At 38.1% G+C, this 13,732-nt stretch overlaps 1 protein-coding gene across 5 annotated transcripts in view; it reads right to left on the bottom strand.

Annotated features, from left to right (window-relative positions):
- Serpini1 (serpin family I member 1) overlaps nt 1-13,732 on the bottom strand; it is a 72,715-nt gene that overhangs the window by 21,509 nt on the left and 37,474 nt on the right. For 4 of the 5 annotated variants that reach the window (XR_007592745.1, XM_050147467.1, XM_050147468.1 and 1 more), the window contains exons 2-4: nt 3,870-4,137; nt 2,623-2,853; nt 814-1,008 (exon numbers count right to left, since the gene is read on the bottom strand). Coding sequence is in view for 4 of the 5 variants with exons in the window: in XM_050147467.1 (XP_050003424.1) it covers nt 814-1,008; nt 2,623-2,853; nt 3,870-4,119 (676 nt within the window). In the remaining variant the exon portion in view is untranslated. Of the gene's footprint in view, nt 1-813; nt 1,009-2,622; nt 2,854-3,869; nt 4,138-8,836; nt 8,928-13,732 lie in introns of those variants that run through there. The other variant, XM_050147469.1, reaches the window with a different exon arrangement.

Genomic DNA, 13,732 nt, shown 5'->3' with positions numbered 1-13,732 from the left:
CTATTCCTCTGGCCCCTGATATTTAAATTTTAAAGAAAAAATTTACAAGGGCTGGAAAGATGTTTAGGAGGGGAAAGGCAATGACCTTATTGTGGTCCCCAGAACACGTAGGGTAAAAGAGAACTAACACAGTCCAGTTGTCCGTAGACTTCTACACATGAACTATGGTATACAGCCTTAGAAACAAAAGGAAAAAAAACAAATAAACGAAAGGGAAGAAAAAGAAATCTATAAAATAAGGCTATTTAAGAAAGATGACAGGGTATGTAAACTGTGTTTGAGGACACAGTGATAGGTCGATACGCTAATCGTCGGCAATAAGAGGAGAGGTGATGATTGGACAGTATTTTCAGTGACTTGCAAGAGAAAAAAAGACAGGAACAGAAAATCCTGCTTTCAGAATAAACATAGTCTTCCAAATACTGAAATTCACTTTATTTTTAAATTAAACTTCTATTGATTGTTTAATACCAAAATATGAAGAGTTATTTGTGCTGGGCATTCAAACCCAGGTCCCCATGTTTACATAGCAAATGCTTGGCCCAGGAAGCAATCTTGCTGACCCAGGATCAGATAGTTTTAGATGAATAAAGCCACTTGGCAGGTGTAATTAATTACATGCATATCGGAAAACTGTTAATACCTATACTCATCAGTCATGATCTAATGACAAGCCTTCAGAAATGCAGGCCAGCAAATTGAACTACAGCCCAAATTATATGCACAAGAAATTGGAGCAATAAATATTTCATACTTTTTAAAAGATTTGTTGATATACTATAAGAATTAAAAAAACATAAAAAAATTCCTTACCATAATAAAATTCCCCTTGTTGATACATCATTGGAATCTGCACTTCACTTTCATCGTCTTTAGTGAAGGAAAAAGTTCTGGTATTTTCAGGTCTAAACTGGGATTTCCAGTTCCCTTTGAAGTACACAGCGTTGATGAGGGCCAGATGAGTGACAGCATCAAAATCCCCGGGCGACACCAAATCCTTCAACAGACCTGTTCAGGTGAAGCAGATGAGAATTCACTTTAAATTAAAAAGTGGAAAGGCAAAGCAAAGAACTTCGACACCACCTGACAGAGTGCTCCCTAAAGATGCAAGATGTGTGTATAACAGAAGTAGAGCATATTACATTTAAAGGAAGAATGCCACCATACACACATAGTTACAACATTAACAAATCGAGTGGCTGCTATTTTAAGAGTGCCAACAATAATTTGAAAGCTAGCGTATTTTAATAATACAATATATTTGAGTAGATAATTATTTTTTTTGAATCCTTAATAATGATAAAATGTCTCTGTTATATCACAAATAATCTCATAATCTAAATAAGACCAAATTTATTTAATACTTTCTCATTTTGTCAACCATATCATTTATTAAGCACTATCTCAAGGTTTTATGAATTGTAGGGTTTAGGGTGTCTGATGGTGTTTTTTGTTCTAACATAAGATTTTACAATACAAACATTTGAAAATTTATGACACTAATATTCCATGTAATAAAGAACTATACTAATCTACTTAAAATATTAATTTATTTTTAATTCATTTGTTTTGATGTTTTAGTACATCATGTATATTGTTTATTGCACAAATTATCCACATATTCTCCTACATTAATTTTCTCCCCCTTTTCTTCCATTAAACTGCTTTTAATTTAGTCTCAATTTTTAGATTATTATTTCAGTCATCTTCCTGGCTAATTGAAAAATAAATGATGCAATTTTTACCACCTAGAGGTGTTAAATACATCTAAAATATGAATTATTGGGGCTGAAGAGATATCTCAGCAGTTAAGAGCACTTGCTGCTCTTACAGACGACATAGGATTGGTTCTCAGTACCCACAGGCTCACACACCGACCTGTAACTCCAGTTCCAGGAGATCTGAAGCCCTTTTCTGGCTTCCATGGATATGCAACTAGTTCACATATATACACTGAGGTTTACATATAAACACATAAAATAAAAATAAATTTTACAGCAACAAACATGAATTAGAAATAAAATAGAATGTGTATGCAGCTGGTTTGTAATTCCTCTCTACTAACTTGAGCTACAGTGGACCACTCTTTCTAGAATGAATATTTTTCCCTTCTTAAAATTACCTATTAATTATTGTGGTTGTAAAACCATGAAACAAATCTTCAAACTTTAATTTTTATTTCTTATTCTATTTTATTATTTAATTTTTTGTTTTGTTTCTGTTTTTCTGAGACAGGATTTCTCTGTGTAGCTTTGGTGCCTAATTTGGAACTCTCCCTGTAACCAGTCTGGCCTCGATTTCACAGAGATCTGCCTGACTCTGCCTCCCAAATGCTGGGATTAAAGGCCTGTGCTACCACCACCCAGCCTGTGGTAATCTTACAATGAAACTATCACCAACTACCATTCTGCCTAACTAATTTATCAAATTTTGAAAACAAATTCCACACAGTATCTACACAAGGGGGTTCCATCTATTGGGGAGCATTTATGGCAGAATATCAGAGCCAATATTCTACTCACAGCCGTGTATTTAACTTATTTAATAAAAGTGAGGGTACGCCTACATCCCAGAGTAAAAGATGTTAACTACTGAGTTAAGCAGTGAAAAGAAAGGACGTACTGTTTGTGTAATTCTCCACCCACTTATTGATGTAGTTGGCCACAGCGACATTTTGGCTGAAATCCACATGATTGACTTCCGCATTCAAGTACTTTTTCATCATTTGCAAGAACTCATCATTGATATGAAACCCATTTTGCACAAAGAGGGAATTGGCAATTTTCATCACATATTGGCTCTCTTCAGCAGATACCATATCAGAGAAATCTTTTAAGAGAGAAAATTCTTCACCTGCAAGATGACAAATGACAAGTTTATCAATGAAACAGACATGGTGAAAGACTATACCAGAGAAGGACATTAGGAGAACCGAGCCAGTGAAAAGTAGCAGGCTCAGTCCTCATAGAGAGATGGCAAGGAGCTTCAAGTGCTAGTTCTAAGTGCTCAAATTAGCCTTGTCCAGGTCACCAAGAGTTGCTCTTTGTTTTTGTTTGTTTGTTTTGTTTTGTTTTTAATTTGTTAGTTTTTGAGAGTCAGAGATCAAGCCTGGGACCTTACACATGCTAGGGAGGTTGAACTGCAGCCTTGCATTGTGACGTGGATAAAGTCTACAAAAGAAACAAATGTAAGTGGTTTTCTTTCAAAATACCTGGATTGGTTGCATTCAAATAATCTTTTTTCAGGTTGTCAAGCAAAAATTAGTTATCTAGAAGATATTCCTTTAAACTTTTCTCTCACCTGATGATTTAAATATCATTGGTAGAAAATCCATTGCTTTCTTTTTAAACTTTCTGATGAATTTGTTCATGTGCACACTAGATAGAAGTGTTAAAACAGAAATCACACCCATTTCCAAATTTTTCCCTAGTTGATATAATTTTATAATAATACATTTCAAATACCTGGATATTATTTAAGCAATAAAAATATCATTGGTTATAAAGAAAAATTTGATATTCTTCTAAAATCATGATGCCTTTCTTTTTATAATCTATCACAGCTACCTTTTCATTTATTTCTATGATAATTTACACTGGAAATTATAGAATCACTTTTTTTACTATGCAAAAACTATGCAAGCTTATTTAAATAATACCTTTGAGAAGACGCATTTTCCTTGGATTTGCTCAGCTATGACCAGAGACAGGAATGAACCCCTTTTTATAAATTATAACTCTTCTAACCATTTTATTGCAATAAGACTATTCCTTACCTCTTGTAAATATTGCCTCCTCTGGCAGAAGGCAATGTGATTAAATTAAAAGTTAAACCCGAATAATTATGAGAGATAAAACCCAGGAACTTACCATTTTTCAGGCCATCATATCCCATTGCATGACGGATTTCTTTCAGTGTAGAGCCTTGAGCCCCAAGTTCCATCACTCCCATTGCAAGGGCAATGCTCAGAGGGGAAAAGAGGATGTTTTCATCTTCGCCAGTGGCTCGAAGATGATTGTACATATTCACTGACCACTCTGCCATGGGCTCATCTGGGAAAGCCGCCCCTATCACCACATATTGCATGGCCAGCAAAGAGAATAGCCCAAAATAAGCCATCCTGGAATGGTTTCACGTCTGTAAAACAGTAATATATATAAACGATTATCTCTGATATACAAGTTAATGGAAGAAAAACAAAGAATTAGTACTTGGTAGAATTATAAGATAAACTTTTTTTATAAGTTGAAGATTTAAAAACAGTTCAATATTAATTTATCTGTTAAAAAATCACATTAAAGACTTAATAATAAGTTTTCTCTCCTGTCCCACCCGTGTGTATGTGTGTGTGTGTGTGTGTGTGCGCACGTGCCTTGAATGGAAGACATACATGCTAAGTACATACTCTAAAACTGGGTTAAACACTATCAATCATAGTTTGCTTTCTGTTGTTGTGATAAAGCACTCACTAAAGTCAATTTGGGTAGGATAGGGTCTATTTGTCTTTCAGGCATCTTTCTTATACAACTCGGGCTCAGCTGCCTAATGAAGGTATTGACCACAGTGGACTAGGAACTCCTGCATCAATGAGAAATCAAGAACACAGCAGACAGACATGCCTACAGGTGAATCTGATAGAAACAATTCTTCAACTAAGTTCCTTCTTTTCACGTATGTCTAGCTGACAATCAAGATTAACTATCACATGCCACAGTCCTCAGACTTCTACTTTTAAAAACAATCAATCAAGAGTCAGTTGAAAAGAAAAGATAGCTAAGTTGTGATGATTCTACAAGGAGCAGGATGCACGTGGTCATAACATTCATGACATTAAGGTATATATGGTGTCCTGGCTCGTTTTATGCCAACTGGACACATGTTAGAGTCATCTGAAAGAAGGAAAGCACAATTCCAAATTAAAAATCGAGAATATGCCTCCATAACATCCACCTCTAAGAAATTTCTTAATTAGTAATTGATGGGGCATGGTCTAGCCCATGGAGGATGGTGCTTTCCCTGGTTTGGTGGTCCTAGGTTCTAGAACAAAGCAGGTTGAGCAAGCCATGATGCGTCTCAGCTCCTGCCTCCACGTTCCTGCCCTATTTGAGTTCTTGTCCTGATATGCTTCTACGATAAGTAGTGATGTAAAAGTGTAGCCAAATAAACTGCTTCCTCCTCCAGTTTTTTTAGTCATGGTGTTTCATCATAGTATCAGTAATCCTAACTAAGGCAGAAATTGGTGTTAGGATAGTCAGGTCCTGCTGTGCAGACCTGGCCATGTTTTGGGGAGGACTGTGGAAAGATTTTGGAACTTTGGTCAAGAAATGCCATTGAGTGTTCAAAGCTTGTCAAGTTGCCTGGAAGAAATCAGACACTATAAGCAGGACTTAATGGTTCAAGAAGAGAGTGTGGAAGGTAATTTGAACTATGGGGGCCAAGATCAGGAAGTTTCAGAGGGGAGAATTTTAGTAAGTGGCCTATAAGTCATTCCTGTGGTATTTTGACAAGGAATATAGCTACTTTTTGCCCCTGTCTTAAAAGTCTGCCTGAGAATAAATGAAAGAGTTTTTGATTCATGGCAGTGGTGGTGGATATTTGAAGACAGCCTAAAATGGACTCTGACGTGATTTTTAGTAATCATTCTCATGGGACTATATGGTTTAAAAGGAGTAAACCAGGCAAAGAGATATTCAAAATGTACAGTTTGAAGTGAAAAGAAGCACCAGGAAGTGTAATGGAGTTAAAGCCAGTGCTCAAGGAGATAAAAAGTTTAAAGACAAGCCTGATGCTAAATGGAATGAAGGAATGGTAGTACCTCAGGGCAATAAACCACCAAGCTAAATTTCCTTTCCTTCAGGGGTTAGACTTAAGACATTTTCTTGAGTCTGAAAAAAGATTTGGTATACCTGAACACAAGGAACTGAAATTTCCTCCCTTCCCTCTTTCTGTTAGTTATTCATCTTTAGTTATTTCCACTCCGAACTTTAGAAGAAGCTAGAGCTAACGGGCCAAACTGATTTAATTAATACAGTTTCTATGTGATTATTTCGGTTCTGGGCGACCAGAACAAACAAGCAGCCTGCTACTACAGGCCACCAGCTAAGGAATAGTACCAACAACAAAAGACTGAGCTCTACCCCATCAATAACTAATTCATTAAGAAAATATCTTACAACTGGATCTTGCAGAGGCTTTTCTTAATTGAGGCCACCACCTTTCAGATAAGTCTAGCTTGTGTCAAATTGGCACAAGACTGCCCAGGGCTGTAAATATGAGGACTGGAAAATAGCTTAGTCAGTGTTTTTCCCATAAGTGTGAGAGCCTGCTTCTGAGTTCTATAGTCCACCTAAAAAAGCTGTTTGTCCGCTTCCTGTTACCCATTGCTTGTGAGTACATCTGTATTTAATGTTGTTACCACTGCTACCTTCACTAACATTGAACTCCTGTTTCTTTGGGTTTTTCAGTGTGAACAGTGGCTCTTCGGGAATTCTCTAGGCCTTCTGTGCTGGATTATTACTCACAGAGCATTCACTCCTGGACTGAGCAGCTACTGAGTTCTCAGTTTCTCCAGGGTACAGATAACCATTGTTGAATTATCCAGACTGTAGTGTTTAAGCCAATCTAATATTTTATTCTTTTAATATATTATTACAGAGAGAGAGAGAGAGAGAGAGAGAGAGAGAGAGAGAGAGAGAGGCACAAATGTTTTCTAAAGTTCTTGTTTGCCCATAATGTGCGATCTGTAGTCTGAGGAAAGACATGGTTCTCTCTCTCTCTCTCTCTCTCTCTCTCTCTCTCTCTCTCTCTCTCTCTCATAACTTCCCATTAAGTGACTATGGGCATCTGGAATCACACTGTTTATTCAAACAATTTAGTAATTTATTTGTTCTTGATGATTTTTTAAATCTACCATTAAAACACCACATAGAGTAATGTTGAACAAACACATTAGGAAAAATGTATTTTAATTAGAGTTGATAGACTCACTTAATCAACTAACAGTGTACACAGGAATCTGACTGGAGTACACTTCCAACAGACTTTCATCCAGAAGACTCCACTGTTCTGCGTTGTGATTCTGGTTTCAGAGAACTCTTGGGTCACTTTCTATAAGCCCTTCACATTTTAGAGTTAGATAAATGTTTTTCTTTTTGTCTGAAGAGTCTCAAGGTTCTCTGCACAACACTCATCTCCTTGCTTTTGTTTTAAGGTTTGGGGGCACATTTAGGAAGGCAGACTCAATAAGGTACCTCACAGCCTATGTTTTAAATGCTAGGGATACTGGGGGCAAGCAACTGCATCAGGAGATGCCCTGTGATTTAGACTTCACTGAGGTAGAGCCAGCTGAAGAGAACAGCTTGAGGAGTTTGGGTCTCTCTTCCACTATGAGTACTGGGCATAGAACTGAGGTCATCAGGCTTCAGAGTAAGTACCTTATTCTGTTGACATCTCATGCTTCCCCAAAGCCCATGTTCTTCATCAGTACATTCAACACTTGACAGGATATCTCAACTTCTTTACAGGGAAGGCCTGAACCTGGGCCTCATGACTTTCCTTGAAGATTGCATACTATGTGGCTGGGGGGATGGCTCAGTGGTTAAGAGCTCCTGCTGCTCCTTCCTCGAACCCAAGTTTATGACAATCATCTCATGATGACTTCTAACTCCAATTCCAGGACATCTAACACACCATTCTGGCCTCTGCAAGCACTGGACATATGTCACATGCGTGTTCACGCACACACATGCACACACGCACACACACACATTCCTGCATAAAACAAAAAAATGAAAATTAAATCTTAGCAAAAGGTTTGATGAGATGGCTCAGTGGGTAAAGGCACATGCCAACAAATCTGAAGTCCTAAGTTCTATCGCTTGGACCCACAGAGTGGAGAGAAAGAACTGACCTGTGAAAGTTGTTCTCTGACATCCATTATCATATTATGGGACATGAACTAATTCCAAAATTAAATGAATGTAACGACTCAAAAAATTTAAAGTCTACATAGTATAAAACGATAGTTGTACCTGCCAATCAATAATGCAGGTCTTTAAAAGACATTGGGATTAACACAAATATCAAATTTCAAGATAGCAAAAACGTATTCATATGAAATGAAACTGTATTATCAGTATAGTCCAGAAAATGATACTAAGTCTATTAAAATGTTTTCATAGGAATTTTAATTTATAACTGAGTGTCTCATGAGATAATAGCAGCTTGCAATTTTGCTAATTTTGCTGCTGCCCTTTAAGCAGTACTCCCACTTTATAAATGGAAGCAATGTAATCTGAGATTCTATAAACTTTCCCATTATCCTAGGAGCTCTGGAGTCAGAACTGGGGCTCAAGTCATCCTACCTGGTCTGGTCTATTGATGCAATGCTCCTCCAGGCTTTGGAAAAACAGAAAGATATAAGTTTTGGGGGATAGGATTTGGTGTATACTCAATAATCCCAGCAAATCAGATGCATTTTCTCAGTCTTAGTGACCACATCTGTGAATGAAAATGCAAACCCTTTGCTACAAAATTATTAAAGAAATAAGGGGAAAATTCCTGTGAAGTACTCATTTTAACACACAAGTTACAATAATGGGACATTACTATGAAGAAAAAAAAAAAATGTTTCCATGTTCCCGTCTGTTAAAGCAGAAGCTGGAGACTGAAAAGAAGGACTTAGCATTCCCCCTGGCCCAATGAACTAACATTTTTGTACATTCATTCAACCAAGAGCAGAGAAGCTTGTAAAGACATAAAAATATTTAACTACAGGCTCTCATCGTTAGGAAACCACTCACATGGTGTGAGAATGCATCCTATAATGTGATCTTACCTCTTAGATAAAATTGATCCTCTAAAAGTCACCATCAGAAAAAGGTGTCACACTGATGAGAGCAGATATTCCTTGTGCAGGGTAATCAGGGACCTCGGATCCTTTGCAGCAGATAGCTCGGATAAAGAATCTGTGTTTGGCATCCTGCATTTTGCAAGTCACCTGTCTTCAGGAGAATTTCAAAACCATTCATCTATCTTCCAATAACCAAAGGACTTTGGTAATAATTACCCGGTATGTTTGTGGAAGAGGTTTCTGGCAAGGCTGTGAGCAGCCAGCTAAGGACAGCAAATTACACTAGGAAATTAGGGGCCTGTGGCTGGGAACCATGGCAGTAAGTCAGACCATGAGACATTTTTCAAAACTATAGAAAGACCTGCATTTTAAAAGTGTAGACACCCAGCTGAAGAAAGAGAGCTTCCAGTTTACAGGCCAAATTCCTTTGCCAACCTGGCTATGTATTTCAGGTGTCACCTATCCTGCTCTTTGGGTATTTAACTCTTGGCTGGGGCAGGATCTCATTTCCCTAATGTATGTTCTAAGTATGTGTGTTCAATATATGTCTGATTGTGCCTTGCTCTCTTTTCTTGGATACATGGCTCATACTAGTCTACAAAATGCCAGGGTCTTGCTATTAAGCATAATACTAATATTCTCATTAATTGACAGCATATTCTCAAAGCCTACTTTCCAATGGGCATTGCTAAATCTCCTGTGGGTTTGAAAAGTCTTTGTCTTGCTTGAGCACTTCGAAGGCCATCTGGCTCAAACAGGGCTCCTAGTCTTATCAAGGACTTTTCCTTCCAAAATCAACATTTGTTTCTAGTTGAACTCTTTCCCCTCACAGTCAGTGGGCTGTCAACATTTCCACGCTGTGTGCAATGTTCTTCTCGCTATGTTTACTCAAAGGCTGCAAATGTAGTTGTTGCTGTGTGATCCGTGCTCAGAACTGAACCAACGATTCCATTGTTCTCTGACTGCTAACTATCCTCTTCAACCTAACACGCTGGTACCCTCCAGAGAACGGCCTTGACAAAACCGCAAAAGCCCTCTCCTGCCTGGAGAACGAACCCCAAACCTTTAGCCTTGTCTATAATCCTTTGCATTGTGACGCAGTATAAATTTTTATAGACTATCGTCCTTCATTCACCGGGCCACTCTTGCCAGACTCCCGGTGGAAACACAAGCCTCAGAAGCCCCTCTCTTTGTGCTAGCATGTGCAGCTCTTTCTGGAACAACCTTACCACAGGTCGCCACGCTCCTGCTCTAACCACACCCTTCACGAACACTGTCTTGGTTTTTCAGTTAGAATTTCAACAAGGTCCTTCTCTCTTTCCATTGATTAAAGGTAATTCCATATATGCAGCATCTCTTCTGAGGGGTTTGAGGACACTAACAAAGGGTATTCTTCTTTATGTACGCCAGGCTAATGAGAATAAGTGGTGAATTCATTACACAAGTGACAAATCAATGCTTATTGAATTAGAATGGTATAAGACTTGAAGTCACACAGTGCTGTATTTGGAGGAACAGCCAAGAGGCTGCAGCTTCTGAACACTACGGATTAGTTTCGTCTGAGCCCAAGGATAGTAGCTCATTTTCATTTGTTATCATTTTTAATAAAATACATCCTCACTGAATAGGAGGCCTTATTTCCAAGCCTGACAAAGTGGTACTTGTCATTAACACTGGTACAATGTGACAGCTGGCCACTGGAAGCAGTAAGAATAAGCACACCTAATCACACAGGGGCCACCCAAATGCTACTGGGAATAACATTAGTCTACAAAATGCCAGGGCCACTAGTATTAATAAGCAACATTCTCAACCACTTGCCCTCACATGGAACCTTACTTTGGAGATTTATTATTTACAACAGACTGATTTGAATGCTTTAATGCAAAACTACGAAGGGCTACAGTACCAGAATAGCAGCAGATACATGCTGCAGTTGTAGAAAGGGAAGAAGAATTCAGCTTCGGATAAACTATTGTGAAGTTTTGGACTTCTCCCCCATCTCACCAGTGGTTATGCAGGTTGGGTGCATGTGAATATGTGCACACTGTATTACAGATACAACATAAAACACACGAGGGAGTACTATTCTCATAACTGCTTTATGAGAATCATATAATTAAATGTCAGCACTAATAAATAGATAGTTTTAAAAAGTCTTCTCGAGAGAGATGGCTAAAGTGTTAAGAGCCCTTGCTGTTCTTGCAGAAGACCTGCGCCCCACTCCCAGCACCCCTATAGGGACCTCACAACTGCCTGCAACTCCAGATCCAGGGGATCCGACAATCTGTATGGCTTTGGATATCACCTATATGCACATGGTCCTCGTAAAAATAGGCATGCACATACACAAATGAATAAGAATGCATTTAAGAAAGGAAATAAAGCATCAGGCTTATGAGATGGTACAGCAGACAAAGGAGTTTGCTGCCAACCCTGACAACCTGACTGCCAACCCAAGACTCACGCGGTGGAAGAATAGAACAGACTCCCTAAAGCTGTCGTCTGACCTAACATACATGCTGTGGCATGTGCACCCTTCCTCCACACACTCTCACTTACACACACAAGTAAATAAGTGAATGACAAAATGATTAAAAAACAGAAACCAAATCTTTTCCGGTGCCTAACCTAACTAGTGAGACAATGCAAAATTGCATCTTATTTATATTTTAATAACACAATTATTTTACATTAAAAAACATTTCATTATTGTGAATTGTGAAAAATGGCTAAATGTCCCTTTTCCAGGAAGAAATAGGAAAGGCAGGTGGAAATAACTAAGGATGAACAACTAACAAAAAGAGGGAAGGAAAGAAATTTCAGTTACTTAAACTGAAAGTGTATTCATGAAAGATCACATCTATTTTTAATTTGCCTTATGTTTTGAAAACATTATGATGACCATTTGGTAAACTGTTGAAAAACACGATTCCAATTTTGGCAAGTATTTACTCTCCTGATAAAACATGAGATGAGCAGAAATCTCCAGGTCTTTGTTTTTTGTTTTACTAAGAGAAAGGTATGTATTAGATCATCAGTGATGATGTTGGAAAAATTATGGAATAATTAATTGGTCCAAGACAGAAAAAGGTTACTACTTGTTAGAAATCATTAATAATAATTATTATGATGATGATAGCAATAATCACAACAATAATAACCTGCATCTGAGCAGGTCTGTAATTCAGCAAAATTTCTATTTGTAACATGCAGAATATTCCTCCTCTTCCCCTGTATTAGTTTTTCTGAAAATGGAATAAGTGTTTTAATTGAAAGAAACTAGCTGCCCTCCGCAGAGAGGCAAGCTGTGACATGGTTGCTGTGTCAGGCTACAGGCTGACCAAGTGTGGACTTTGGCCATTTGTCAGAGAGTCTTTCATTCCTCACTGGCTTCCTTAGTTCTGCATCTCACAACTGAAAGCTTTTCCAAGTTTGATCTGGAACTATCCACACCTGGACCCTGTCTATGGAGAAGAAACAAGAACGGTTGCCAGAAACATACATTTGCTGTACATGCTGCAAATGTTAATGGAAAAACAACAACAACAACAACTAACTTTCATCAACCAAATGTGTCAAAAGGGACCTAGAAAGATATATTCATGCAGATATAGCTTTCCCTTTGGGGATAGCCAAAGCAAACAAACGAAAAGAGAAAAACCAATGGCCAATAACAACAACAACAAAACCCCAGTCCATTAGATGTCAAGCAGTGTAGTGAAAGGCAGAAAAGTTATCAAACCTCTCAGATTGAATCACAGTGTTTTAAAGTTAGGAAAGGGAAATTACCCTTCTGTTTTCGGATTAGGGCTATTGTTGGGGTGCTAAACTATCGAGGCTTTCCCGTATCAATGATCTTATCACCCTCAATATCAAACTAAAATGCATGTGAAAGGCAGGACTATGGGGTGAACTACCCAAATAATAACTCTGCATTTTTGAAATGTTATAATGACTACATTTGTAATCACAAAATTGCTAAAAAGGGTATGAATCAAAAAGAGCATTATGGAGCTGGAGAGACTGCTCACTCAGTGACAAAGGCATTTGCAACAAGCCTGGCAATGTGAGTTTGATAACTTGAATCCATGTGGTAGATGGAGAGAATCAACTCCTGAAGGTTTTTCTCTGATCTCTCTGACTTCCGCACTGCACATGGCATATGTGCAAATGCATGCCCATGCATGAGCATGTGTGCACACACACACAAACACACACACAAACTAATTAAATTTTTTAAAAAATTAATGAATTATAAAACATTACATACTGTGCCAGAGAAGTGATAACCAAAAATAGTCCTGAAGAATGTTAGAAAAATTTACAATCAGAATATAGGGTAAGGTCAGTTCAGACACCCTCTTAGCTGGGGTCATCCCTGTGGGTTCTTGGGTATTTTTCTAGAGCCAGGTTTCTTGCTAACTCCATAATAGCTCCCTCAATCAAGATATCTCTTTCCTTGCTCTCATATCTGTCCTTCCTCCATCTCGACTGTCTCATTCCCTCAAGTTCTCCTCAAACTCCCTTCTCCCCTTTCTTCTACCCCCTGCCCCCCTGCTCCCAAATTTTCCAGGTGGGTCTATATATGTTTTTCTTTGGGTTTATCATATTACTTAGTTTCTCTAGGATCCTGAACTATAGGCTCATTGCCCTTTGTTTATGACTAGTATCCACTTATGAGTGAGTACATAACATATTTGTTTTTTTGGGTCTGGGTTACCTCACTCAGGATAATCTTTTCTAATTCTGTCCATTTGCATGCAAAATTCAAGATGTAATTATTTTTTACTCATGAGTAGTACTCTAATGTGTAGATGTGCCACACTTTCTTTATCCATTCTTCAGTTGAGGGTCATCTAGGTTGTTTTCAGGTTCTGG

This window comes from Alexandromys fortis, unplaced genomic scaffold (genome assembly GCF_014885135.2).
Source record: "Alexandromys fortis isolate MF-2015 unplaced genomic scaffold, M_Fortis_MF-2015_v1.1 scaffold_53, whole genome shotgun sequence".
In the NCBI taxonomy this organism is placed as follows: domain Eukaryota; kingdom Metazoa; phylum Chordata; class Mammalia; order Rodentia; family Cricetidae; genus Alexandromys; species Alexandromys fortis.
Note: the sequence above shows the minus strand (reverse complement) of the source record. Positions and strands in the feature narration are given on the sequence as shown.